Below are 27,928 nucleotides of genomic sequence, written 5' to 3' on the forward strand. Positions count from 1 at the left end.
GTTAAGATTCCACACTTCCCATGCAGGGGGTGTGGGTTTGATTCCTTGGGGAACTAAGATCCCACATGCTGTGTGTGGCATGGCCAAAAAAAAAAAAACAAAACCTGAAATAAAATTATCCCATTATGGAAGGGGAGTCAGCAGGAAGGGATACATGTATATATATGGCTGAGTCTCTTTGCTGTCCATCTGAAACTGTCACAACATTATTAATTGGCTATGTTGTTGTTATCTCTCAGTCCTGTCCAACTCTTTTGCAAGCCCATGGCCTGTGGCCTGCCAGGATCCTTTGTTTATGGAATTCTCCAGGCAAGAATATTGGAGTGGGTTACCATGTCCTTCTCCAGGAGATTTTCCTGACACAGGGATCGAACCCATGTCTCTTATGTCTCCTGCATTGGCAGGCAGGTTCTTTACCACTGAGCTACCTGGGAAGCCAATTGGCTCTACTCCAATATAAAATGAAAAGGTTTTTTTTTTTTTTAATGAAGAATACCAAATCATTAAAAAAAAAAAAAAATTATCCCATCGTATTTGCCACTACCTGAGGCCCTTAACAGTATGAGGCCACTTGGCGCTGGCTATGAATTCAGCCTTCTCTAAGAACTGCAGCTGAGCAGCAAGCACCTGAAGTTAAGGTCACCAGCGCTGGAAGCTCTCTCTCAATGGGTCTGATCTGGGGGAAGAGGGCCCAAGGGAACAAGGAAGGCAGCTTGCAAGAGTACGTGGGAACACCAGAGGTACAGACAGCATCAAGAAGTGAGACATGAAATTCCTTTAGTGCTTGACGAATTCCAGAAACTACTAGATGCCTTTTATTTTGAAGGGAGCCATTCTCTTCGATTATGTGAATGCATCTCAATGTTCTGTGAAATTGTCTCCTAGGAACTCACTCTTGGGGTGACTGACTTTGTTTTTATTTCTCCGGGCTGGCAGAGAGGTGGTACTTCCAGAAACTGCTGTAGAACAGTAGTTCTGGTGAGGCAAGCCTAGGTACGACAACTGTCCTACACGTCATTATTAATGAGCTACTGGGAAATGTTCAGGGTACGGTAAGCCTAAAAACCCATCACTGAGGGCTCAGTCTGAACCACACCTGGAATTTTTGGTTGTGGGTTCCTCCTACATCCTCCCTGCACCCCACAGGACGAGCTTTGTGAGGCCCCAGTGCCCCACAACCGAGCCAGGGCATTGGAAAGCAATGAGGGGGGAACTGCTCATAGCGCACCTTGCCTGAGTCCCTGGTAATCCCAGCTTAGTTAGCACTGCATCCAGCAAGCCAGCAGTGCCAGTATGGAATGAGGACGGCTCATGGGAAAACCCCTTCAAGGCTTATTTCCACGCTCTGGGAGTGAATAGACTGACCTTTCCAGGACCTCTGTTCTTAGTTCAGCCACAGTCAGATAGTTGCCTTCTCCCTCCCACCAAAGCCTGAGAATTATGTGCTTAGAGGGCACTTGGGAACCATGGGCAGCGGTTCCCAGGAAGCGATCCTTCCTTCATTCTATAATTGCTTGTTGATGGATTACTCTGCGCTAGAAATTATGCTAGGCTGGAAACTTAACATGAATCATAGGCATGGCCCCACACTCTCAGTCCAGCAGAGGAGAGAGACAGACAAGCCATCATGCACAGACAATGTGAGGAGGGTTAGGAGAACAGAAGGCTAGAAGACCACACACATGGGCACCTGATCTTTGGGAAGGAAAGGGATAGGACTAGGGCTGGGCCCAGGTACCTGGAAAAGGGCCAGAACCCAGGGACACAAGGAGGCAGTGGGAAGAAGAGGGGTAGAGTGAGGATCAGAATGCACTGGGCTGGAATGAAATTTTGCTAGGGAGATGGATTCTTCCAGACGTCCCTTTTCTGCAATTGTTCTAATGGTAGGTGCTTCTGTCTTTGAGCTTAAAAAGGAAGTATAGCACTATGGAGAATAGTATGGAGATTCCTTTAAAAACTAGGAATAAAACTACCACATGACCCAGCAATCCTACTACTAGGCATATACCCTGAGAAAACCATAATTCAAAAAGACACAGGTATGCCAATGTTCGTTGTGGCACCATTTACAACAGGCAGGACATAGAGGCAACAGAGATGTCCATCAGCAAATGAATGGATAAAGAAGTTGTGGTCCATACATACAATGGAATATTACTCACTCGTTAAAAGGAGCAAATTTAAGTCAGTGCTAGTGAGGTGGCAACCCACTCCAGTGTTCTTGCCTGGAGAATCCCAGGGACAGGGGAGCCTGGTGGGCTGCCGTCTCTGAGGTTGTACAGAGTCGGACACGACTGAAGCGACTTAGCAGCAGCAGCAGCAGTGAGGTGGATGAATCTAGAGTCTGTAATACCGAGGGAAGTATGTCAGGAAGAGAAAAATATTGTATATTAACACATATATTTGGAACCTAGAAAAATGATACTGATGAACCTGTTTGCAGAACAAGAATAAAGATGCAGACACAGAGAAGAGACTTAGAGAAACAACAGGGGAAGGAAAGGGTGGGGCGAATTGAGAGAGTAGCATTGAAGCAGCTACATTACCATATATAAAACTAGTGGGAAGCTGCTGTATAACACAGGAAGCTCAACCTGATGCTTGGTGACAACCTGGAGGAGGGGGATGGGGTGGGAGGTGGGATGGAGGTTCAAGAGGGAGGGAGTATATATACACTTATGGCTGATTTGGGTTGTTGTATGGCAGAAACCAACAAAACATTGTAAAGCACTTATCCTCCAATTAAGATAAAATATTTTTTTAAAAAAGAGGCAGAATAGCTTCTGGAGCGATACATGAAATTCTGAATATAGTGTGCTTGTGCGTGCTGAATCACATCAGGCTCTTTGCAACCCCGTGGACTGTAGCCTGCCAGGCTCCTCTGTCCACTGGCTTTTTCAGGCAGGAATACAAGAGTGGGTTTCCATTTCCTTCTCCATCTGAATATAGTAAATACACTCAAATCCCTGATTTATTCATGGGCAACCGGAGAAGGCAATGGCACCCCAACTCCAGTACTCTTGCCTGGAAAATCCCATGGATGGAGGAGCCTGGTAGGCTGCAGTCCATGGGGTCTCAAAGAGTTGGACACAACTTAGCGACTTCCCTTTCACTTTTCACTTTCATGCACTGGAGAAGGAAATGGCAACCCACTCGTGTTCTTGCCTGGAGAATTCCAGGATGGGGGAGCCTGGTGGGCTGCCATCTATGGGGTCGCACAGAGTCGGACACGACTGAAGCGACTTAGCAGCAGCAGCAGCAGCAGAGTCCAATTTGTCCTATGTTTTATGGTCTGATGGCTTTGACCCCCTCCCAAGGGTTGAAGCTAGCATAGCAAGATTTTTGACTGACAGCCCAAGTTCTCGGGAATGAGCTACTTAAACCCCTGTGGAATAACAGTAGTGGTCTGTTAGCTCTTGGAGAGAGAGGTGAAGGACTGGGGACCTCTCTGAAGATGACTCTGCTCTCTTTCCCTCCCCTCCCAACCCAGGTGATTATGGTAACAGGGGATCATCCCATCACAGCCAAGGCCATTGCCAAGGGTGTGGGCATCATCTCAGAGAGCTCTGAGACAGCAGAGGACATTGCTGCCCGGCTCAAGATCCCTGTCAGCAAGGTCAATCCTAGGTGAGACCCCCTAAAGAACTCAGATATACCATTTTTCCCCCTCCATCCTTAGCTTGCTCCACCAACTAAAGCTTTCTGAGGTTCTTTCTGTAGGTAGGTAAAACATAATAGGAAAATGACCAAGCGACTGTGTCAGTAGGTTTTCAGATGAAGGTGGGCCAAAGAAGAAGGCAGAGAAGAGGGACGGAGGTGGGGGGCAGGGATACAGTGCGCCAGTCTCACGGCTGGGGACAAGTTGAGGGGATGGGGCTGAAAGGAGAAACATGCAGGTTATAGCAAAGATGACTGTGAGGGTACCAGGATGCCTGGTGAATTCTCAATACCTGGAGCTAAACTTTAGAAATTCCCCTTCCTCAGGGACGCCCAAGCCATTGTGGTGCATGGCTCAGAACTAAAGGATATGAACTCTGAGCAGCTTGATGAGATCCTCCAAAAACACACTGAGATCGTGTTCGCTCGGACCTCGCCCCAGCAGAAGCTCATCATTGTAGAGGGATGTCAGAGGCTGGTAAGGGAGACCAAGGAGGCTTGGGAAGTCACCCAGCCTGCCCCAAACCAAGCAGAGCAACATGTGGGCTGGGCTGGAGGAGGAGCCAGAGAGCATCCGATTGTGAACCCCTGAGACAGGCATCTATTTGGGGGCCCCCTGACAGTTTTGCTGTCTCAGGAGGTGCAGGAGAAGGAAGGGCCAAGAAGGCACATCAAGAAACAAGGGATGATGGAATCAAGCTGACCTTTGGGACGGGGCCTGAACCTGATACAGTGTTATTTCACTCCCTCTGTGCTTCCTCCAGGGAGCCATTGTGGCGGTGACGGGGGATGGGGTGAACGACTCTCCAGCGCTGAAGAAGGCGGACATCGGCATTGCCATGGGCATCGCCGGCTCCGACGTGTCTAAGCAGGCCGCCGACATGATCCTACTGGATGACAACTTTGCTTCCATTGTCACGGGTGTGGAGGAGGGTGAGGAAGCTGGGTGCCCAGGGTAGGGGCTTACTTGGCCCTCAGACTCAGGTGAGAGCTGATGCACATTATTCTCATTTCCTTTGCCCATCTTCCAACCTCCTGTACACACTGGGAAAAATCACTGTAAGTCACAGTTTTGCAAATTGGACTCAGCTGGTCCTTAGACCGTCACTATGTGGAACCTTTATGTGATTGGAGGAAAGTCCAGATTGTCCAGGCAGCTCCAGTGCAGCATAGTTTGTTTTTTTCTCTCATGGAGAGTCAGGAGACCCTACCTGAATCTGCTGTAGGTTTCTACTGTAGGATTCTACTGTAGGTTTCAGGGTGTAGCCATATCCATAAGACTACTCTGTACTTCACAATTTCAGGAGGACTTTGAGGCAACCTGTTGTCTGAATGATGTTGACATATCAAGGTCATTTGGAGCCTGACTGAATGAGCCAAATCAAGTCCCCTCTTTCACAGAGACAATTCCCATTGGTGAAGCCCAGATTTCTGCTTCCTGGGCTCCCTGATTTTTGTCTGGAGCTATGAAGTAAAACCTATTACAATCCACATAATAATAATGATTAACATTATATTGAAACCGTGAACGATCCTCAGTATTGAGACCTTGTATAATCCTCAGTATTGTATGTCCACTCAATTCCATAAACTTTTGTGCATCAACTATGTATCAGGCACTATTCTAGATGCTGGGGATTCAACAATGGGGAGTAAAAAGACACCTCCTTGCTCTCAGGTAACTTAATTTCTAGTTGAATTAAGATAGATAGAAAATCAACTGAACAGTATAATAAAAGAAGACAAGTGCAATGGGAAAAAAGTAAGTAAAGCAGGGAGTGGAAGGAGGGTGACACTCTTTTAAAAGGTTGTCAGGGAAGGATTCAAGACATCTTGCAATGCAGAAGGAATGAAGCTCAGAGAGGTGAGGGGTGCCTAAGATCACAAGTTAGTTATGGCAGAAAAAGCAACTGGAACCCACACCCAGGGTCTTTCCATTTCAGCCTTAATTTTTTTTAATTGAAGTGTAATGGACTTACCACATTGTGTTAGTCTCTGGTGTATAGTGGAGTGACTCAGTTCTACATATACGTAATTCTTCCCTTTGATAATCCTAAGTCTGGTTTTCCATGTCTGTGAGTCTGTCTGCTTTGTAAATTCATTCGTGTCATATTCTAGATTTTACATGTAGGTGATGTCATATGGTATTTGTCTTTGTCTGACTTACTTCACTTAGTATGATAATCTCTAGTTCCATCCATGTTGCTGCAAATCCAGCCTTAATCTTCTTAGGGCTTTTATACTGGCATTCTCAGACATCTCAAAGTATTAACCAGGCCCCAGCCTGCTTGATTTTCAGAGATCAGATGATAGTAGCCATGTTGAATCCAAGAACGCAGAGTATACAAATCTGACATGCTTAAATCATGGCTTTAACTAACAGTCACACAATTTAGAAACAAAACTCGGGCTGCCCAAGACCCTTTCACGGACTGTGTGACACTGCTTTGTAGTGGCCTCTCTGCCCAGGAGCTGGTTTGTGGGAGGTGTGATGTCTCTGTGCTGCTCACAGAAGGTTGACCATCCTTCCCAGGCCGCCTGATCTTTGACAACCTGAAGAAATCCATCGCCTACACCCTGACCAGCAACATCCCCGAGATCACCCCCTTCCTGATGTTCATCCTCCTCGGCATCCCCCTGCCTCTGGGCACCATAACCATCCTCTGCATTGACCTGGGCACTGACATGGTAAGGACCAAGCTGGGACCCAGCTCGTGGAACTCCTGTGAAATGGACTGAGTTGGGACAATCTATGTCAGGCAGAGGGGCAGAGCTTGAGTGGCTTCTCTGAGTTTCCTTCTGAACTGTGTGTTCCCTGTTGCTTCCACCCTCCATCCTCCAGGTCCCTGCTATCTCCTTGGCTTATGAGTCAGCTGAGAGTGACATCATGAAGAGGGCTCCAAGGAACGCAAAGACTGATAAGCTGGTGAATCACCGTCTCATTGGCATGGCCTACGGACAGATTGGTGCGGCTGCAGGAATGAGGGGTGGAAGGGAGTGGGGAGAGGCTGCCCCAGAAGGGTCTTGAGGCCAGTCTTGGTTTGGAAGTTCAGGGAGCTATCTTCTTAATTATGAACTGCGCTAGGCCTTAGCACAAAAAACCGCTATCTCTGATCTGCTCTTGACTTAAGGATCCAGTCAGAAAGGCGCAAACACACATGGAAGAACGGCAGGTTGTTTTCCGAGTGCCACATACTGAGTACAGATAGGACACACTACCGGAATACGAGGCAGAAGGACTCACCAATCTTGCGGACAGAGAGGCCTTGCGGAGGAGCCAGGACTTAGACTTGGGGCCGGAAGATAGGGCTCAGCTAATGAATGGACGGTCAGACGGGGACCAGGCGATACCTGGTTGCTGAAGAGTGAATAAATCAAGTTGGTGGAGTGCTTATTCCTGATAAAGAAGTAGTGGGAAACGAGGCTGTGGACACAGATAGTGTTTATAGTGGGTCCAAGTCTCAAAAGACACTTCTTCGTTCTTGAGTAGCCAGGCACAATGCGGGTAAAGGCAAGAGATATGGACAGAGGAGACAATATCAGTATTTAGAGATGGAAACACATAGAAAAGGCACAGATTTAGGAGCCATATCTATGTTTGAATCTCAGTATCACAACTTACTACCTGTACCACTCTGGATAATGACTGAATCTTTTTCGTGCTTCAGTTTTCCCACTGATGAAACGTAAATGACAATTCAGAATTGCTGTGAGAATCACTGTGCAGGTATCTGCAGTGACAGCTCTGTGGTCAGTAGGCAAACATTAGCATCAGCCGGCTATGGTTTCCAGGCGTGGGGATGGAGGTTTTGACTAACAGAGAGTCATGGAGCAGATGCGAGAAATGCGAGGGGAAGAGAGGACTTGATGAGTGTCCTGGTGTCAGAGGAAGTGGGCAGGAGTCCAGCATTCACTCAGTGGAGAGAGAGAGAATGAACCCCCTCTCAGGTCCTTTCCAGTTTTACGGCTATATAACGCTGGGTTACAGCTTAAAAACCAGTGTCAGACTTTGGAGGCAAGTGAACAGAGATGGCAGGGTCAAATCACTGATGGCATGAATCTTCAACATTACAGCTCAGACACACATCAACCCTGCTATAGAAGCAAGTCCCAGGCGCCACCTCTTCCGTGGTCTGCCTTTTGAGATCCTCCTCTGAGCGAGGTTCCCCTGACCTCTAACTATCACTGACAGGGATGATCCAGGCTCTGGCAGGATTCTTCACCTACTTTGTGATCTTGGCTGAGAATGGTTTTAAGCCTCCTGATCTGTTGGGCATCCGCGTCACCTGGGAAAATCGATACATCAATGACCTGGAGGACAGCTATGGACAGCAGTGGGTGAGTGAAAGGCAAGGTAGTAAATGCTGGCCAATAAGAGTGAAGAAGTAACCAGCAGAAATGGGTTTAGCAGAAGACACCAGGCAGACAGAGATGATCCTCATCTCCAGTCCTACAGGAGCTTTCTAACATTTGACCTCAACCTCGGATCACATCAGCAAACATTCTTCTCTTTGTTTACAATGACTTCATTTCTGTTCATTACGACTGTCTGTTGCCTGTTCATATCGTCCTGGGTCTTTCTGGCTTCCTTGGACCTGGAAATCTTCTTTGTCAATCAACTTTTGGGAGGCTGATTTCCAGGTTTGAATCATCACTGCCCCAGAAATGAGTGCTGGATCCTCTTTCTCCTGTTAGTCTCCTTTTCCATGGGAGTTCAAAGAATAGGATTTTAAATCTGAAAACTTATTTTCTTTGTATATTCTCTTCCTTGTCATTCTAAACTGTTTAAACTTAGAGGATGCCTCTCTGTATTAGTCATTCCTACCAACCAAGATAAATGAGGTCTAAACTGAAGCCCCCTATCCAAAAATATGTATTTAAGAATTTTAGTAAGTATGTATTTGTGAACACTTCCATCCCAATTTCTGAGACAGTGGGAGATGTGACACCAATTTTTGCTAGACTCATAGGACCAGAGACTTCACATACAGTCCACGGAGGACAAGATGGCCTATTCTTCATCCTACAAATGAGGAATCTGAGTCTGGAAATGTTTAGCGACTTGCTCAAAGCCCCACAGTGAATCCCTACAAGAGCTGGACTAGAATTCTGGATTGATTCCTGCCCAGCACTTTCCCATGTCACCACGATGCCTCCAAACCAAGCTAACTGCAGGGTTCTCAAAAGTACGTTAAAATCAAGAACACTGTTGGAACGCTGGCTCGCACAAACAGTTCAGTTCAGTTCAGTCACTCAGTCATGTCCGACTCTTTGCGATCCCATGGACTGCAGCAAGCCAGGCCTCCCTGTCCATCACCAACTCCCAGAGTTGCTCAAACTCATGTCCATTGAGTTCGTGATGCCATCCAACCATCTCATCCTCCGTTGTCCCCTTCTCCTCCTGCCTTCAATCCTCTCCAGCACCAACGAGTCAGTTCTTCGCATCAGGTGGCCAAAGTATTGGAGTTTCAGCTTCAGCATCAGTCCTTCCAATGAATATTCAGGCCTGATTTCCTTTAGGATGGACTGGTTTGATCTCTTTGCAGTCCAAGGGACTCTCAAGAGTCTTCTCCAACAGATTTCCACTATCTGAGCCTCTCGAGGCTGACAGATGTCAGTATCCCCACTAGCAAGGTCCAAAGATGCCCAGAGTCCTCCCTGCTGTGTACCTTGTCAACATCTTCTTAATCCTCGGATCAAGCCCCTTGTTAGTTTTATACCTTGAAACCATCTCCCTGCTACCAAGATGAAGCTTGTCATATGTTTATTTACAATCAACTAATGATAATTAAAATTAATTTGAATTAACATCAAATTATGTCAGCAATGTCTTAAGATATTGCAAAACGGATTGAGAACAACTGCCCTGCCAAACAAATGCCATAAAGGCGAGGTCTATGCCTCTTCCACTGCTGCAATCTTCAGATTATCAAGTATAGAGCTTCCTCCCTAGGAGGTACCCTACATACTGCTAATACCTCTGGCAGTAATTCAGTTGGTCACCGTTCATTCATTTAGCAAATATTTGTTGAGCATCTTCTATGCACTGGAGACTGTTTTGTCCCTGGGATATGGTAGTGAACAAAAATAGCCAAGAGACTGCTCTTGCGGAGGTTATATTCTAGTTAGGGGCACAGGGTGGGAAGGGAGAAAGATAACAGCCAAATAGATAACATACCGGGTTCATAGATTGTAAGCCCAAGAGGAGTCCAAAGAAGTGTTGGAATGAGGATACTAAAGTAGGTGAGATTGAAAGACGAAGATGGTGAACAGAGAGAAAAGAGGTGCTTGAGAGTGAAATCACAGAAAAAATGTGGCTATTGAAAAAGACATCTGGAGATTAATCATGGGAGCAAGCAATCAGGTGGGGAAGGGAGTATACCATTGGAGTAGAAGATGAAGACACTGTGAGACCACGGTATGGGAAGGATCATCAACATGGATATTTAAATCTCCAAAGATGAGGACAGGCGCCATTAGAATGACAGTGAGTCAGAAACTAAAATTTTCATGATGATGGGAGTGGTTTGGTTTCGGTAGCTGGCTGCAGAGGCAGGGGTGGCATGATCTGATGCACAGAAATGTGCTGACTGATCTCATTCCAAGTTCAGTGCTTGGCTCATCAATTTCCAGCTTTTGTTTTCTATTGTTTTGGACTCTATGGTGGTGGTGATAGTTTAGTATCTAGGTCGAGTCCAACATTTGCAACCCCATGCACTATAGCCCTCTAGGTTCCTCGGTCCATGGGATTTCCAGGCAAGAATATTGGAGCAGGGTGCCATTTCCTTCTTCAGGGGATCTTCCCACCCAGGGATTGACCCTGCGTCTCTTGCCCTGTAGGCAGATTCTTTACCACTGAACCACCAGGGAAGCCCTTAGGGCTCTGTATTTCCCTCCAAGTACAACTCTGACCACATCCCATGAAGTTCTATCTGTAGTATCTCATTATTGTTCGGTCCTACACATTTTCCAATTTTTCATTCGAGCTACAAGTTATTTATAAACATGCTATTTTTAAAAAAGACTTTGTTTGATGTTGACCACTTTTTAAAGTCTTTATTGAGTTTGTTACAATATTGCTTTTCTTGTTTTTTTGTTTTGGTTTTTTTGGCGGTGAGGCATGTGGGATCTTAGCTCCCCAACCAGAGGTTGAACCCACACCCCCATGCATTGGAAGGTGAAGTCTTAACCAGTCAAGGAAGTCCCACAAACATGTTGCTGTTGTTTTTGTTTAATGAGCTTTTTCTCCAGTCTAATTTAAATGCACCTCTCCTGTGCTTGCACAGCCCTCTGTGATGTCCCTCTTATAACCAGCCTACTGTGCTGACGTCGCATATTTATCTTCCCCACTGGACTCTTAACTTCCTTCTGTGCAAAATGTGAATGAAAGAATGAATGACTGGACGAGCGAATGCCTCCCACCTGGGCCCACTCTTCGGGTGTCCCTTCCCCTCTGCATGCAGATTCCCTACAGTCCCACCTTCCTTACCTGTTTCCTCAGACCCTGCTTTCCTTTTGAGTCCACCTTCTTTTACACCACTCTTCTGATTAACTTAGTAAATATTTATGAGCCATCCTCCCTACCACTCACTGAACAAAGCACGGGGGCGGGGGGGGGGGGAGGACCCAGATAAAAATGAAGAGGTGCTTGCCCTTGAGGGGCTCTCAATCAGATAAGGAAAACATAAACACACAACACAAAGTGAAAAGTGCTATGACAGAGATATGTGAGAAGGGCTGTGGTTGTGAGAAGGCAGAAGAAAGAAGCAGCCTCTGAGGCATAGCTGAATCCCTCCTGACGCTGATGGCTCCCCTCTGCCCGTCCTTCCCCAGACCTATGAGCAGCGGAAGGTGCTGGAGTTCACGTGCCAAACGGCCTTCTTTGTCAGCATCGTGATCGTGCAGTGGGCTGACCTCCTCATATGTAAGACCCGCCGCAACTCAATCTTCCAGCAGGGCATGAAGTGAGCGCCACCCCCCAGCCCCAGCCCCGCCCCAAACTGCACCCCCTATCTCTCCCTGATCACCTCCCTCACCCCATAAACATCTCCTTTCAGAAACAAGATCCTCATATTTGGGATCCTGGAGGAGACAATCCTGGCCGCTTTTCTGTCCTACACTCCAGGCATGGACGTGGCTCTGCGAATGTACCCACTCAAGTGAGTAAGGGGAGGGGGGCAAGGCAAGGCTTCTCTGGGCACAGGGGAAGCATACGGGAGGAAGTGCGGTTGAGTGGGAAGTCGAGTGGGGCAGGCGGCACTCAGTGATGTAGAGAGGACCGCCTGTGCTCCCAGAAACGCATCTTATTTGAGGAGGGATTAGGGATGAGTGATTGCACTCACCAGACATGCAAATTTAGTGGATTCACCAGTGCTTAACAGAGTGGTTTCTTTTCTATAATAATGCATGGTATAGCTGTCCTAGGCCACGTATTGCTCGGAACTGATGCAATCATAAAATAGTCTAATCTATGCAAGGCTAATTTTGCTGTACTTCTGCAAATATGTTTTCATATGTATGTATGTATGTGAGTGGGCACACTGAAATTCTTACTGTCTGGTACCTTGTTTGGTTCAAGTCCTATGTTTTCATTTTTTATATTAGTATATGCTTGTGAAATTTTTTCATTTAACAGTTTTGTAGAGAAAGAACCAAAACTCCCATTTCACTCCCCCTTCCCCCAACTCTGAATTGGCAGCCTCTATTAATGATTTAGTGTGTATTCTCCCAACTGATTTTCTACGTGTTTATTCATTTTGCTCACCTTTCTGTTCCTTGCAGTGTTTTACACAATGTTTTGCATTGTGTAGCTGCTAAATTAATGTTTACTAAGACACTGGCACTGCCCTTAGATGCTGATAATTCCAGGTTTGAATTTCAACTGTACTGTATATTATCCTATGATCTTGGACAAGTTGGTAACCTCTCTGAGCCTCAGCTTCACAGCAAAGTCTCGATAACACACATCTGGCAGACTGTCCGAGAATTACATGTAGCGATGCATATAACACATGGAGCATGGCACCTGGGGGGCACTTTGCTAATAGTAGCTCAGCTGATGTTGCTAATCATGTCAACATACAAATGCTAGTAAGTGTGGTTGGGCATTAACCATGCTCCCAAACACGGTATATAAACCTTGACCATTGAACTCATCACCTAACACTGTGATTACTTATTCTGTGTGTTTCTCTCTTTTCTCCAATCACTTGAGCTTCTTGAGACCAAAGACCATCATGTCTTCAGTTTCATTTCCGCAGGACCTAGCACACAGAGTAGACATACGGTACCAGCTGTTGAATGGCTGCGTGACTGTATGTATGTAACTGCTTCTATCGGTTGAAGGGCATGTGTGTACACACATAGCCATGGCCTAGGCCTGCTCTGTCCAACAGGGTAGCCACCATCCTTATGCAACTACTGAGCTCTTGAAACGTGGCTAGTGAGACTGAGAAATTGAATTTATAATTTTAGTTACCGAAAGTTAAAAACTAAGGCACTGTCAAGTATTTTTCTATTAAACACAACTTTATTGTTTTGGTTGGACTACATTTTCCACCAAAAATTTAGTGTCTTACTTGAGACACACTGTCAGTGTAAAATACTCACTGGATTTCAAGGGCTGGGGATAAAAAAGGGAGGTAAAATAACTAATTAAACATGTTTATATTGATTATGTGTTGAAACAATAATCTTTTGGATATTTGGGGCTAAATAAAATTTTAAAATAACTTTGTTTCATTTTCATGTGGCTCCTAGAAAATATAAATTTCACATGTGGCTTACAGTATATTTCTATCAGACAGTGCTGGTCTAGGCCATCTCTCTGTCACTCAAGGGACAAATGTGGTCCTGACCCTACCCCTCTCTGGAGTCAGCTCCTTGGTCTATTGAAGAGGTTCAGGAAGGAAAAGATTTCCCCATCCGTGCAATATGGAGGAGGATATATGTTCCCTGGCAAGATATCCCCCACATCTAGTCTCAGACGGACCATCCTGCTTGTGGGTGCAAGAGCTAGAGGACCCGGAAAGCAAAGGGGGCTCTCCCTCAGTGACTCCATGGAAACCAGTATATAATCTCCACGAACACGGAATATGCCTATTGGATGGCATTTATCCCACTCTGTCCTCATCGGCTTTTTAATATTCCTGTCCTGGGCCCTCCACCCTCACTCTCCGGGCTCTGGCCTCCTCAAAAGGTAGGAATCAACTTTCCACACCCAAGCAAAGTTACGTGGCTCAAAATAGCCTGGAGTTAAAATTCTCTTCAGATCCTCCCCACCATTCTACGCAAAACAAAGAACTCTCTCACCCGAAGGAAAAAATGGACATTAAGGTTGGTTACCCCAGCTCCCAGCTGGTCCAGCCTCTGGCCGATCTCCAGAATTCCTTGCCCCAGCCATTTAAGAGATAACTACTCCAAACAATCTTGGAGAAGAACAGGCCCCCTTAAGACAGTAGATTTCCACATGTACGCCTATATATACTTACTCTTCTTTTGGGTTAGTGCAGCAGCTCACTAATCTGACTGCTGCCCCTTCTCGCCTCATTAAAGGCAATCTGTTCCTGTAAAGTGCCGGTCTCATTCTTTTTCTGATCCTCCGAACCTCGCCTTCTCTAACTCCCTTACCCCACATACACAATAAACAAAACACTCGATTCCCAGCCACGCTCTCTGCGCCTGCCTTTCTCAGGCGCCTCTCTCCTCTGCTGACCAGCTTTTGCTCTCTTCAGGATAACCTGGTGGTTCTGTGCCACCCCCTACAGCCTCCTCATCTTTGTGTATGATGAAATAAGAAGACTCATCATTCGTCGTTATCCCGGCGGTGAGGCTCCCCCACACCTTGGCCTGGGAGGTCACTAGGCTCCTGACTGGCTGTCCCATTGCAGATGGTTCCTGCAGCCCCATGGCCCCTCTCCCCAGGTCACTGCCTGGCCTGTGCAGTGCCTGGACCCTGCCCTCTAGTCCTTGACCCCACCACGCTGAGCCTTCCAATCCTTGGGGCCCTGCCTTCCCCGCTCAGGCCTCCCACCCTGTCCTGGCTCATCTTTCTGTTTTTCTCCCCTTGATGCCTTCCCCGGTTCACTCTGGTCTCTTCTCTTCCACAGGCTGGGTGGAGAAGGAGACCTACTACTAACCCCAAAAGAGGAGGAGCTCACACGACATCGGGGTGTTCTGAGGGCCGGGTGGGGGAGGTTTAGAGGCGATGAGCTTGGGAAAACATCCGAGAGAGCGTATTAGTTGGGGCAGAGAGATGCCGAGAGGAAGAACCTTGGATAAGAGAGACAGGCGATCCTAGGGCTGGGTTGATGGCACCATGGGTAGGAGATGAGGTGGGGCTGAGGGGAGCCCAGCCTGTGTCTTCCTGGAGCCCAGCGAGGGGCTCAGTAACCAGTCAGGAGAGTAAACATTTGCATCGGCCCTCAGCTCCTGGACGTGTCGCATCTGGTTTTCGGAGATGCTCTCTCCCTAGATCTTCATTCAGGGTGGCCGGGCAGGGGGAGTCTTTCAGGGGCCCGGCTGGGAAGGGGTCAGAATCAAGCATCCCTGCCCGCTGAGGGTATCCCCTCAAAGTTACTCTCCATTTCAACTGATAGCAAGGACAGGACAAGTCAAGCTGGGATCAGAGAAACGGAGGGGATGAGAAAGGAGCAGGATGCCACACCTTATAGCTGGGTCGCAGCACCCACTCAGGTCCTCAGATAACGTACAGACTCATAGAATCTTCATGCTAGAAGACACCTCATTTCATCAGGAAGGACAGGAGGTCCAGAGAGGTTAAACAATTTGGAAGGGGCTGTGTGGTGCGAGGTGACTGTGGAGGCTACCACTCCACCTCTGAGGATGATCTGGTGTCCCTGCCCTCAGCCCTAGGCATCAGGGCATCTCGACCCCATCCCATCCCTTGGCCATTTTCCCTGGCGTAGCCTTGCAGCAGAGACTGAAACGATGCTGTCTGGATGCCTGTAGCCTTTGCTTCAGGCATAGCACCCGCCCCTCATGCTCCAGCTCAATACAGGTGATGGCCGCTCCCCAAAGCTTAACCTCTGAGCCTGAGCCTGGCACTTGCTGCATCTCAGGTCACTGTGGAGTCCCCAGGAGCTTTCTCTCCTGCCCACCCTCGGCGGCAGCTCTTCCTTCCTCTTCACCCACTCACTGGCTTTTGCTTTGTGAGCTGGTCTACTCTGCCCTGTGGTTCGGTTCACTCTCAGGCTTTTTTTAGAGGAGGGAGTTGGCTATGCCAAAAAGCAGAGAGAGAGAAATGCTGAGAAAAGCTGGGGGAAATCGTAGACTGTCACCAAAAACAAAGCGCATGTGTTAAGTGACTGCACATTATGTCTGGCAGTGGACAAAGGCCTTAGTCACATCATCCATTAATCCGTACAACAAACACATTCTTACCACCCGACTCGGTTTTTTTAGATGATTCTGATTCCAGAACTTGTGCCCTTAACCACTTTTCAGGCTAGTCTTACAATGAAGGCTGGGCCAAAAATCTACAAATGCCTCATGAAAAAGGAGTCTGGCAGATGAGAGGCTGTGGGCTAGCAAAGAGAAGGCCCGTCTGTAAGGGACACCAGCCACTTTCCCCCTACACCGGGCACACCCTCCTCGGAGGTCTCTCTCCCACCTGCTCCCCTCCTCCTCCAACACAAGGTCTCCTGGGGACAGAGCTGTATCAGTCTGGGGTCCTTCCCCGCTGCTGACAGGGCTGAATCAGACCCTGGGAGACAGAGGGGCCAGGTTGTGTGTGTGTGTGTGTGTGTGTGTGTGTATGTGTGTGTGTGAGGTAGGGAGAGGGGAGTGTGAAACCAGCTCCTCAGGTTTCAGTAGCAGGAGCTTCGGGTGTCTGGTGGGTTAAAAATACAGAGGCCCCAACTTAGGGTCATTTGATACCAGTGGCTGAGCCTGAAGGCAGGGGCCTAGAGGGAAAGGACCGAGTAGAAAGTAGAGGGGAAAGCATCAGAAAGGAGGACAGGGAGGAGAGGAGGGCTGCAGCTGCTGGAAAGGCTCCGGGTGTCTCTGCAGAGCCAGGGGCGAGGAGAGGGAGCAGGACAGGATGAAGCAGCCTGGTGACTGCAGGAGAGGAGGGGAGAATGGAGCGGGCCTGGGCCTTCATGCCATCTCACACCTGGGGGCATGAAAGGTCAGATTCAGGATGAACTGAGTCTAATGTCCCAGTGTCTGTCTCAATGTCCCCCCACCCCCACCCCCACCCCCAGGGTGCGCACGGCACGAGGAGTTGGGGCTGGACGTCATCTGGTCGTGGACTTCTGGGTGGGTCTGCCCTTCTCTCCTGTAGTCTTTGCGCGGTGGTAGAGCATGTTGTTTGGCCTCCCTGACTCCAGGAGATGGGTTCTGGGGTCTCTCCAGCTCCAACATGCCCTGCTTAGCGACATCTGGCCTCTCCTGCTCAACAACAGCTGCCTCTCTTGGATGCACTCCTGCCACATTCCTGAGATATTTTCCTGGCCTTCCTTGCTTAGCTGTGTAAGGTCTGCCCCACGGGAGAGGGGAAAAATTCCTCCCCTAACATAATTTCATGGTGCAAAACACATGCTTGCCCCTCCACCATCAGAGATACCTCCGGGCAGGAATGGGGCTTCCGACTTCGATCTGGCTAGCCTCTCTCTGGCCTCTCTTGTGCCTCAGTTTACCTGTGCATGAGCCCTGGGTGGTGATGGGGCCATGAAAAGGGTCCCTCCTTCAAGGTACCCAGAGTTGAACTCATCCACTCTGCCCTCACCCCCAAGCTGGGAGCCGGGAAGCGAGAGGCCCATCCTCCCAGCTCTGCTTTGACGCTTAGTGCACAGGATTAATCAACATCCTTGGTTCAGGGCCCCACCTCCTCACGTTTCCCCAGTGTTAATTTTTTCCCCTTATTCTTTATACCTGGTCCTTTTTGTCTTGTCAAAGACGTAGGAATGAGTAGTCGCAACTTGCTTTCCTTGGAATCATTCATCCTGGGGAAGCCTCCTTTCCACCGTGCCCTAGAAAACCAGTCCCATAGGATCAGAGTAGAGAGTACCAGCAGGAGGCCGCAGCCGAATGACTCTCTCCTTCTCATCTCAGGGCTGTGGGCAGAGAAGCCCCAGATCTGCATTTCCCAGGGAGGCTGTGGGCCAGCACTTCACGCCCCACGCCCCGTCCTTCCCCTGCATTCTCCAGTTAGGAGTGTTGAGTGAAGCAAAGGAAACTGGCTGGAGCTGAGCCAGGGCGCCGGTCCTGGACGCGGCTCCATCTTTTATTCGGGGAATGATCTCATCCTTGGTCTTGGTTCTTTAAAGGGAAGTGCAAGGGGTCTCTTTCCTGCAGCCTGGATTGCATTTGTACTCCCTGCCTTCCTCCACAGGATCAAACAAACAGACTTGACCCAGAGGAGAGCCCCAGGTTTTAGGACTCAGAGGCAACACTGTTCTTGTCCCTCCTTTACGAATGTATCACCAGTCCAACCTCTGACCCGAAATACAGCCCAGTTTCCCTCTCTCTGAGTACCCTTGCCCTCCCTCAACTCTCCCTAATTACCCCCAAGCCTTCCCTCCCCCAGCCCCAGCTTCATTTACCTCCGACTCATCTCATCTTATTTTTAGCTCCAGCTTTTTCCTTTCTTAATATGGTGATGAGCTCTTAGGCCAGTGTGGGGACAGGGGCTGAGGAGCCCTGGACATTGGGTGCGGGGGAGGGGAAGGAGGCTCTGGGAGCCTGGGTGAGAGGTGGTGGAGGTAGGAGGATCCCGGCCCTTGTGGAGCCGCCCTGGCCTCAGAAGGTTATCCGTCTCCCCTGCCAATCCTGGAGACATATTTAGACGGGACCAGGTGGGGGCCGAGGGGTGCCAACCTCAGGGGCAGCTCCGGTTCCCTCCCCGCCCCCTGCTCCTATTCCTCCTCTGACCCTTTTTCTCTTGGCTCTGTCGGCAGTTTCTCCAGGGCCGGCAGGGTCCTCTGTCCACTGCTCTGGGCCATTCCCCACCCCACCCCCACTGTGAGCCCCAACTCAGGATTTGGGACCCAGGGGCCCCTCCCTACCCCAGCTGACCTCTTCTAGACGAGACGTGCCGACCCAGACCCCACTACCTCCATGAGCACTGCAGACAGGATGGGGGCCAGAGCTGTGCCCGGCCTGCGGCTGGCACTGCTGTTCCTGCTGGTGCTGGGGACACCCAAGTCAGGGGTGCAGGGGGAGGAAGGGCTCGACTTCCCTGAGTATGATGGCGTGGACCGTGTGGTCAATGTCAACGCAAAGAACTACAAGAATGTGTTCAAGAAGTACGAGGTGCTGGCGCTGCTCTACCACGAACCCCCTGAGGACGACAAGGCCTCACAAAGGCAGTTTGAGATGGAGGAGCTGATCCTGGAGGTGAGTGATGGGGTCTGCAGGCTGGCAGAGCAGGCTCAGCCCCTCTCTGCACCCCTCTCTCCTACAACGCCACATGGACCTCTGAGGGTGGGGCTGGGGGGAAAGGCAATGCAGCAGGATCCTGCTTCCACTAACAGGACACAAGTGGCATATGACCTTGGCCAAAAGAGAGAGGGATTCAGGAACCCCAAAGTACCCCCTTAGCCAGGCAATGGTAGCAAAAAGGGGAGCTGCAGGGAGAATCTCTCCTCCATGCTAGCGGAGGCTGGAAGTACTAGGTTTGGCTAGGACTGGGATGACCTTGGGGGCACCCCAAAGGGGGTGCAAAAAAGGAAAAGAGACTTTCTTCATGGGAAGGAGAGGAATTGCCGTGCATCCCCAAATCTACTGTCCTAGCCAGAACGTGCCCGTTCTCTACACACTTTAGGGGCTGCACTCCAAAGAGTTCCAAACGGTATAAATAGAAATGTCAATGACATTTTATTTGCATGGCATTGTTTAGTTGCTAAGTTGTGTCTGACTCTTTTGTGACCCCATGGACTGTAGCCCAGCAGCCTCCTCTGTCCATAGGATTTCCCAGGCAAGATACTGGAGTAGGTTGTCATTTCCTTCTCCAGAGGACCTTCCCGACCCAGGGATGGAACCCACATCTCCTGCTTGGCAGGCAGATTCTTTACCACTGAGCCATCTGAGAAGGCTGCATGTCAGTGATTTCATAGCTAAAGGTGTAATGGAGCCCACCATGCCTCCCACTGGCCTCTCAGGCCCCTCTCTCCTCCCCCATCCCATCTGCCCCTACTGGATCAAGCTGGGCACGCGGACTGGAAAATTTTTGTGTTTGGAGGCGGCTTCACCAGGCCTTCCCCAAATTGTCTTTGTGGGAAGACTCTCCTCACCCGCTAGCTGACCTCAGGCATAAAGGAGAGAGGGCCTATTGTTACAAGAAAAAAGCCTGTGTTTATAAATGATTGGAGACTTGGTCACACAGCCCTCCTGGAGCCGGGATGTGTTGGAGTCTCCTTGTCCAAGCTACTGCAGCTCCTCCTCTAGCTTGACAGCACAGAGGCCCCAGCCTGCCCAGAGCTTGGAGTATTTCAGGGCAAGACATCAGGATTGCAGGCTTTCAGTTCTGTGTGCCCCTGCCGCATGCTGGAACCTGCCATCTGATTAATGAGCTGAGTATTTTTATCCTGAGTGCTCAGCATCCCTGGCCATCCACCTGCCAACCGTCTCCCTGCCCTGTCCTCCTGAGAATCTGAGCACAGACTCGGGCACTCAGATGGGTAAAGGTGGGGGGTAAAGCTGCAAACTGTGCCCCATGCAGAGTGCATCAGGGTCGAGAGCCTGGCCAGAGGGGGTGGGGTGGGCGGGGCCAGGGCCAGGGGCCTAGGGCTGACACTCCATAGCCTAAGGACAGGCTGAAGTAGTCGGTGAAAAGCAAAGTCCCGCTCCATTGAGGAAAGCCGGGCCTACTTCACCTGTAGTCTCTCTGTCGGTCTCTTTGCCTCTGAGGGTAACCAGTGTTTGCCCCAGTGACCTCTGCTCTCAGCTCCCCATCTCTCCCCGCTCCTCAGCAACATGAACAGACCCCATCACTACCCTCTTTCTTTCCAAAATTCTCCCCATTGGGAGTCACTCAGAAGAATCCAAGGGACGCAGAACATCACCCCCACACTGAGTATGGCCTTTGTATGGAGGACAGGGCTCAGCTCTGAAGGAGGAAAGGGCCTCAGGCATTCTGAAGATCCCTCAGCACCCTTAAGGAACCCATAAGCACATGAACAGTGCCTTCAAGTTCAACATAATAAGCACACTGTAAATGAGCAATGGGCTTCCCAGGCAACTCAACGGTAAAGAATCCACCTGCCAATTAATCTCCAATTAAAATAAATAAATTTATATTAAAAAAATAATAAAAATGAAAAAAATAAAAAGAATCCACCTGCCAAGCAGCAGATGCAGATTTGATCCCTGGGTGGGGAAGATCCTCTGGAGAAAGAAATGGCAACCCACTCCAGTATTCTTGCCTGGGAAATCCCATGGACAGAGGAGCCTCATGGGCCACAGTCCATGGGGTCCTAGAGTCAGACATGATTTAGCGCCTAAACAACAATAAATGAGCAATAAATGTTCAAGGATTAAATTTGAACCAAGGACCAAAAAAAATGGGGGGGGGGGTGCGGGTAGAAGGGAAAGGAGCGATATCCTGGATCCTGCAACAGCGTCAAGGTCTCATAGTCCCAGAATCCCAAATGACCCAACTCAAAATAATGAGATGGGAACTCGTGGTTATTAAGACTTTCAGGGGCTGATTTTAACCCTAACTCTCCCTTCAGTTAGCAGCCCAAGTGCTAGAAGACAAGGGTGTTGGCTTCGGGATGGTGGACTCTGAGAAGGACGCGGCTGTAGCCAAGAAGCTAGGTAAGGGTAGGAGCAGGAAGCGGAAGGTGGCAAGTGAGGAAAGGCTGAACGTTGCAGGGGTATGGCTGGGGGTTCCAGGCTCTCCGTTATTCCTTACAGAGAACCATGCTCAAATCTCAGAGAGAAGTGGAGCTGGCCTTTTTTGCACATATCTGAAAAACAGGGCTAGGTGCTGGAGGAAAGGGGGAATCAGGGAACACAAGTGCGGCTAGAGAGGCCTCCCGCAAGCTCCGCTTCCAACCCCTCCCCCACCCGCAGAGCTGCGGGCCGGATGTTACAGCACCAGCCGCCAGGGGGCAGCACAGGCTGGAGACGGGACTCCGGATGTGGATGGGGGAGGGGTGGTCAGTAATGAAGTCATCCGGGCAGTAATAGCAGAAGGTTAAAGGGCCCGGGCTGGGAATTAGTAACCAGAGTTCTCAGAGGCGGTAAAAGGAATATTTGTCCTTGGTTATGGCAGATAGAGAAAGGGAGACATCTTGCCAGAGTCTGTATCTCCCTTTGGCCTCCCCCGCCTCTGACCTCTTTCTCTCTGGAGAGCCCCTGGGGCCAGACTAGCCACCTAGGCTAAATCCAGGGGGTTGGGCCTCAGGGACATACGGGCTAAGAGGCAGTGGAGGTGAGCAGGGCTGGGGGCAGGGGAGGTGAAGCACAGGAGAGAGGGTCCAGTGGGATTATGGAATGGGCTGTGGCCCTGGATTTGGATGCTCGGATCTGTGGGAAGGCTGGAATCACGGCCCACCTCTGGCTCCCTCCCTAGGACTGACTGAAGAAGACAGCGTTTATGTTTTCAAGGGGGATGAAGTCATTGAGTACGATGGCGAGTTTTCTGCTGACACCCTGGTGGAGTTTCTGCTTGATGTGAGGACCTCTTGGACCTAATGGCCTTGCTTAAAGACCTCATGCCCGTCGGACCAACTCCAGCCTCACACACAAACACACACACAAAGGCAACAGAGAGCCCTTCCTCCCCAACAGAGAGCCCCTTTCTCCCTGATCTCTCTCCCTGTCTCTGCCACTGAGTTCAGAGACTCACTCTCATTCATTCAATGTCCTTGCTCTTCCAGGTCCTAGAGGACCCTGTGGAATTGATTGAGGGTGAACGAGAGCTGCAGGCATTTGAGAATATTGAAGACGATAACAAACTCATTGGCTACTTCAAGAACAAAGACTCAGAGCGTGGGTAACCACCCTCAGACTCCACTGTCCCCCCCCCCCGCCCCCCACTTCATCTGCCCTCCTCCTTCTCCACTGGCTCAGACCCCTGCCCCCTCACCTCTCTTGCCGGGGTGGGTCCAGCGACTGCTCTGATCCCCCGGCACTCTGCGAGTTTCCCAGACAGGCACCAAGGCATTTCCCTTCCCCGCCCCTCACCACTGTATCTCCTCTTGGAAAGCTAGAGGGATTGGGTCTCAGAATGAACCCATTTGCCAAAGAACTGGGGAGACAGAGCGGAGGTGGAGGTGGTTCCCTGGCAGACCCTGGTTGCCCCAGAGACTGACTCTGCATTCCCTCCTCAGATTACAAAGCCTACGAGGACGCCGCGGAGGAGTTCCACCCCTACATCCCCTTCTTCGCCACCTTTGACAGCAAGGTTCTCCTCCCTGCGGCACCCTGAGTCTCCCTCACTCCTGTCAGCTGCCCTCCAGAGCCCCCTCCCAGAATCGATGGGGGCACCTCCTCCCTCATTACACACCAGTATTCCCCACCCCTCCCCACCCCGGCTTCCCCCACTCCACAGATTTCAGAGGCTCTAACCCAGCCCTCTCAGGCTCAGCCGAAGCCCAGAGAAGTTGAGACACGAGTCCAGTGTCACAATGGCAGTGACGAGGGCCCAGGTTGTCTGACTCCCCGTTTGATACCGGCTCCCCCGCCCGCCCCCGTAACACTCTCCACTAATACTGCTTCTCCCCTGACCGCATGTCCCCTGCTCCAATCCCCCATCCCCTTCCCCAAAAGGTGGCAAAGAAGCTGACCCTAAAGCTGAATGAAATTGATTTCTACGAGGCCTTCATGGAGGAGCCTGTGACCATCCCAGACAAGCCCAACAGCGAAGAGGAGATCGTCAACTTTGTGGAGGCACACAAAAGGTGGGCATGGGGGCAAGCCCCTGAGCAGGGTGGGCTCCTCCTCAGGAGCACGTCTGGGAGATGGGCTGGGGGAAAGGCAGCTGACCAGGAGCCTGGTCTCCCCTGGAGACAAATACCTCTCTGGGGACCAGTGCTCCCTGGCGCACTGATGCTTTTGCACCTAGCCAGAGCCTTACACACAGAAGGTGCCCCATAAACCTGTATAGTTCACTGTGATGTGGCCTGAGACCAGCGTTGAGTGCCTGTGGTCTGCTGGGAACACTGAAGTGCTCTCTTTCTTATTCTATTTAATCCTTTAACAACCTTAGTTAGAGAGAGTCCACAAGGAGTGTCAGAACAGGGATCCTAAGCCAGGTCTGACACATTGCCTATAGCAGTGGTTCTCAACAGGGCTGGAGGGAGTGGTGACGTAGGGGGATGATTCCGTCCTCCAGGGGATATTTGGCAATGTCTACAGACACTTTCGGTTGGAGAGAGAGCTACTGGTGTTTAGTGGGTGGAGACCAGAGATGCTGCTTACTATCCCGAAGTGCACAGGACAGCCCTCCCACAACAAAGAATTATCCGGCCCCAAATGTCAAATGCTGAGAAACCCTGCCCTACACTCACGCATTAATTCTCTTCCTCCACAGCTGGGAACACCCATTCGTCACTGTGAACACTACTTGCTCTCACTCTCCCCCACTAGAGTACGGTTTTCTCCCTCAGGGCAGGAGTATGTTGGCCTCGTTGGAGTCTGTCTCCGCAGCACCTAGCACAGCTTTAGAACATCTCTAGCACTCAATTTGTGAATGAATGAATGAGCATCCAGATGTCCAGTTCTTTCTCCCAAAAATCTCTTTTCCAGTCCCCTTGCCCACCCTCTGCTCTCCCACCTGCTTCAACCATGCAATGATCTGGGCCTGGTGCCCAGAGCTTAGTCTTTTCCAGATGGCTTGGTTCTGGGCTACAAGCTGTCTGTGCCCTAGGTGTGACCCTGTGGCAGCCTCTGCTCACAGGGATCCACTGGAGCCAAGGGTGTCCTTCTCGCCCGCTGAGTAGTGCCCTTCTCTCTCTTCTAGATCAACCCTGAGGAAGCTGAAGCCTGAGAGTATGTATGAGACTTGGGTGAGTGCCCCTGGATGGGGCCAGGCCCTGGGCGAGCATGGGAAAATTCAAGTCCTGGGAACTAGTCCTGCTGTTCCTCATGTCTTGCTTGTAGGAAACAGTGCACCAGCCAAGGTTGAGGGTTTCTGTTCTGAAGAACGTGTCAGGAGCTGGGGGACACACATAACTTGATGACGATGCCAGAGGAGGAGCCCTAAGCTCTGGGGCTGAAGGGTTTGCTCGAGGAGTGTGGGTGACAGGAACATTCCTGCTTCAGAAGCTAGACTGCCACAAGACTCAGGTCCAAGATCTAGGGTCTGTTCTGGGCTCACTAACTTCAGGGAGTATAGCTAAGGTCTTCCCCCCCACACCCTTCAACAGGAGGACGATCTGGATGGAATCCATATTGTGGCCTTTGCAGAGGAAGCTGATCCTGGTGAGGAAGGAATACTGGGTTGGATGTGGGAGGCAGGGGCACTGGTGAGAGGGGGAGATGGGGTATTAATTGGAGCGTAGGCTTTTAACACGCAAGATGTGTTTGCTCAGAGCACAGTTTACAAGCTAGACATGTGGAGCTATGGGAGGCGGGAACAGAGAGCTGGACTCTAGTTCCCTCTGTGCCCCGTCACACCCTTATCACCTGTGTTCCCTCCAAGATGGCTATGAGTTCTTAGAGATACTCAAGTCCGTGGCCCAAGATAACACGGACAATCCTGATCTGAGCATCATCTGGATCGACCCTGATGACTTCCCCCTGGTAAGAAACATCACTGGGCACTGCTGTCCTCGGCAGGGCCTTAGTCTGGGGCATGTCCTGAGGGGGTCTGTTTCAGAGTCCCTGCTCCCATCTCCCAGTGGAGGACCCTACTGCATGCTCAGGGCCACTAAGGGCATCCTCAGAAAGAGGACACAGGGCGGGGCGCGTGGAACAACAGGATTCCCAGCGCAGAGGCTGAGCAGCTAGCTCAGGTGCCCAGGGGCACCTTTCTCTTTCTAGAGAAATCCAGAGTTTGGGGGAGCAGGGGGCACATTAACCCTGCACGTGGGTGTACATAATCACAGAATCAACGCACAGAGACTCCATGTCTCCGGGCGTGGCTCTGTTCCCAGCCGAACCCCCAACACCTAAAACATTCTTTGTTGAAAAGAGAACTAGATAAACAGAAGTGTGAGGACCAGTGGCAGTCACTGACTATAACTCCCTTAGAGATGCAGGAACTGAGGGCCAGGGAGAAGTGACTTGCCCTGAGTCACAAAGTCAATCAGTAGCAGATCCAGGATCAGAGCAGGCTTCCTATCTATCAGTAGTTTTCTTCAGAAGGAAGCGGCCAGTGTTCCCAGCTGACGCTCCTGATACTCTCCTTTTGGTATATCTACTCTTTCTGAACTGCTTAGTTCTACTGATTCCCTTCAGGGACTGTAGCTAGACCCACCGTCCACCCCCCACAGGCTCACAGTGTCCTCTGTCTCCCCATTGCTGGCCCTCACACGCACCCTCCTGGACTCAGGTATTCCTAGTCTCCATTAAGTTTTACCATATGTGGTCTCTCCACAGCTGGTTCCATACTGGGAGAAGACATTTAACATCGACTTGTCAGCCCCACAAATAGGAGTCGTCAATGTTACTGACGTGAGTTTCCTTCAATCATCCCTGGCTGACTTCCACCTCTGCTTCCCAGCGTAGCTAGTTCTCTGCTTTGCTAACAAGGAATTGAGGTCCCTTCCCAGAGGAATCAGACCGGCCCAGTCTAATGGCTGGAAAGAGGGAAAGATTCCTGCCCTGAATACACTCCTGCTTCTATCTGTTGGAATTTGGCTGCTCGTCCTTCAAAGCCCAGTTCAAATCCTCTCTTCTCCATGAAGTCTTTCCAGATCTCCCATTTGGAATCATTTTCTTCCTCCCAGAGCCCATTTGGCATCGAGAACATGACTTTTATACAGCTATTCTGTATCATGTGTGTCTCTTCCAGTAGTCTTTGAGCTTTTAGAAGGCAGAAATCTTCTCTTTCACATACATATAAAGAATAAATCATTTAAATCTAAAAAATTTAAATACACTGGAGTTCTGGGAGTGAAAATTATGAGATGTTATTTCCAAACTGATGGAAAAGTTACAGCAAAAGGTCAAAAAGAAGGAAAATGAGTATCAGGCCTGGGAAAAGGCAAGTCGGATTTTACGGCTTGAGAGTCCAGAGATCTCTGAGGATGATGCCAGAAAAGCAGGTTTTAGAAAGTCTGGAATGCTAGAGATTTTGACTTTATTTTCCAGGCCATGAAGAGTCACCAGTGGTTTTGCATCAAGGGCATGATAGAGAGGTCTGTTTTGTGAAGCTCAGCACAGCCAGAGCTTGTTAAGAAAGACCAAAGGGAGAAGGTCTATTTGCTGACCAGCTGTTCTTTCTACTCCCACTGTCTGTTCCAACCTGGACCTTCATCTGGACAGTTCTCCTGCCCAGGGACAGATGCAGAGAAGGGGACAGAGGGTGTACAGAGGCCAGAGAGTGGGAGGACAGGTCTGGAGACCTGAGTCAGGCTTAGTTCTCATCCCTGGTCTGTGCCATGTCCTAGGCGGACAGCGTATGGATGGAAATGGATGATGAGGAGGACCTGCCCTCTGCCGAGGAGCTGGAGGACTGGCTGGAGGACGTGCTGGAGGGCGAGATCAACACAGAGGACGACGACGAAGACGACGACGACTAGTTGCCGTGGCAGCCGTCTCCCGGCCCCACCCGCTCTCCTCCTGCTCCCCTCTCCTTCCCTGAGCTCCTCCAGGGACACTAGGTTGTCCTCTGCCATGGGGCTTGTTGGGGTCTATATGCTAGGTGCTGAGATTTCCTGACACACCAGCTCAGCTGTCTTCTCTGGCTTCTGTTTCCTGTCCCACTGCGTCCCTGTATCAATTGTTTCTTCCGTCACTCCCTTCATGCTTCCTTGCGACTCCCCCCTTGCCATATCCATGGGTCCCCATCTCTTCTGTTCCCCTCACCTGAGCAACTCCTCCTTACTCTCTCAAGTCCTCTGTCCTTCTGATTGTCCTATCCCTGGCCAGAGGGATGGGAGAGTACTGTGTTTGGGGCTGAACTTTAGCAATCTCTTGTTGATGTATTTGGGTCAAATGAGACCTCAATAAAGGATCTGGGGCAACATTAGCAAGTGTCTGCTGATGAGGTCTCACCCCTACGGCAGGAGGAAGGCAGCTAGAGGGTGGGGGATTTAGGTGTGGGTACCTTCTTAGGGGACTGTGATCACAAGGGGGTGGGGCTCTTCCCTCCGGACAGTTATCCCAGAGAAGCTTGGGTTATTTATCTGCTGCAAGT

At 50.1% G+C, this 27,928-nt stretch overlaps 2 protein-coding genes and 1 long non-coding RNA gene across 4 annotated transcripts in view; 2 read left to right on the forward strand and 1 right to left on the reverse strand.

Moving 5' to 3' along the window:
• Positions 1-15,083, forward strand: part of LOC101118398 (sodium/potassium-transporting ATPase subunit alpha-4) — a 41,373-nt gene extending 26,290 nt beyond the window's left edge. Inside the window, exons 13-22 of the mRNA XM_015092330.4 lie at positions 3,491-3,627; positions 3,985-4,135; positions 4,422-4,590; positions 6,191-6,345; positions 6,500-6,623; positions 7,850-7,995; positions 11,491-11,621; positions 11,715-11,816; positions 14,391-14,482; positions 14,766-15,083. Of these exons, the coding sequence (XP_014947816.1) occupies positions 3,491-3,627; positions 3,985-4,135; positions 4,422-4,590; positions 6,191-6,345; positions 6,500-6,623; positions 7,850-7,995; positions 11,491-11,621; positions 11,715-11,816; positions 14,391-14,482; positions 14,766-14,794 (1,236 nt within the window). The 3' untranslated portion in view covers positions 14,795-15,083. The remainder of the gene's footprint in view (positions 1-3,490; positions 3,628-3,984; positions 4,136-4,421; positions 4,591-6,190; positions 6,346-6,499; positions 6,624-7,849; positions 7,996-11,490; positions 11,622-11,714; positions 11,817-14,390; positions 14,483-14,765) is intronic.
• The window catches only part of LOC105612162 (uncharacterized), a 35,907-nt gene that overhangs the window by 5,294 nt on the left and 2,685 nt on the right, over positions 1-27,928 (reverse strand). Inside the window, exon 1 of one of the 2 annotated variants that reach the window (XR_009600578.1) lies at positions 17,551-17,728. The exons of the other annotated variant lie outside the window; for it this stretch is intronic. This is a non-coding gene — a long non-coding RNA (uncharacterized LOC105612162). Of the gene's footprint in view, positions 1-17,550; positions 17,729-27,928 lie in introns of those variants that run through there. 2 annotated transcript variants of the gene reach the window in all.
• On the forward strand, positions 18,568-27,760 carry CASQ1 (calsequestrin 1). Its single transcript, XM_004002663.5, has 11 exons — positions 18,568-19,014; positions 21,351-21,435; positions 22,196-22,296; positions 22,503-22,614; positions 22,956-23,029; positions 23,395-23,525; positions 24,587-24,632; positions 24,993-25,047; positions 25,268-25,368; positions 26,167-26,241; positions 27,180-27,760. The coding sequence occupies exons 1-11, from the start codon at positions 18,736-18,738 to the stop codon at positions 27,309-27,311; spliced, it is 1,191 nt and encodes a 396-aa protein (XP_004002712.1). The 5' UTR covers positions 18,568-18,735; the 3' UTR covers positions 27,312-27,760.

The sequence above is a fragment of the Ovis aries genome, chromosome 1 (assembly GCF_016772045.2).
Source record: "Ovis aries strain OAR_USU_Benz2616 breed Rambouillet chromosome 1, ARS-UI_Ramb_v3.0, whole genome shotgun sequence".
NCBI classification, from domain to species: domain Eukaryota; kingdom Metazoa; phylum Chordata; class Mammalia; order Artiodactyla; family Bovidae; genus Ovis; species Ovis aries.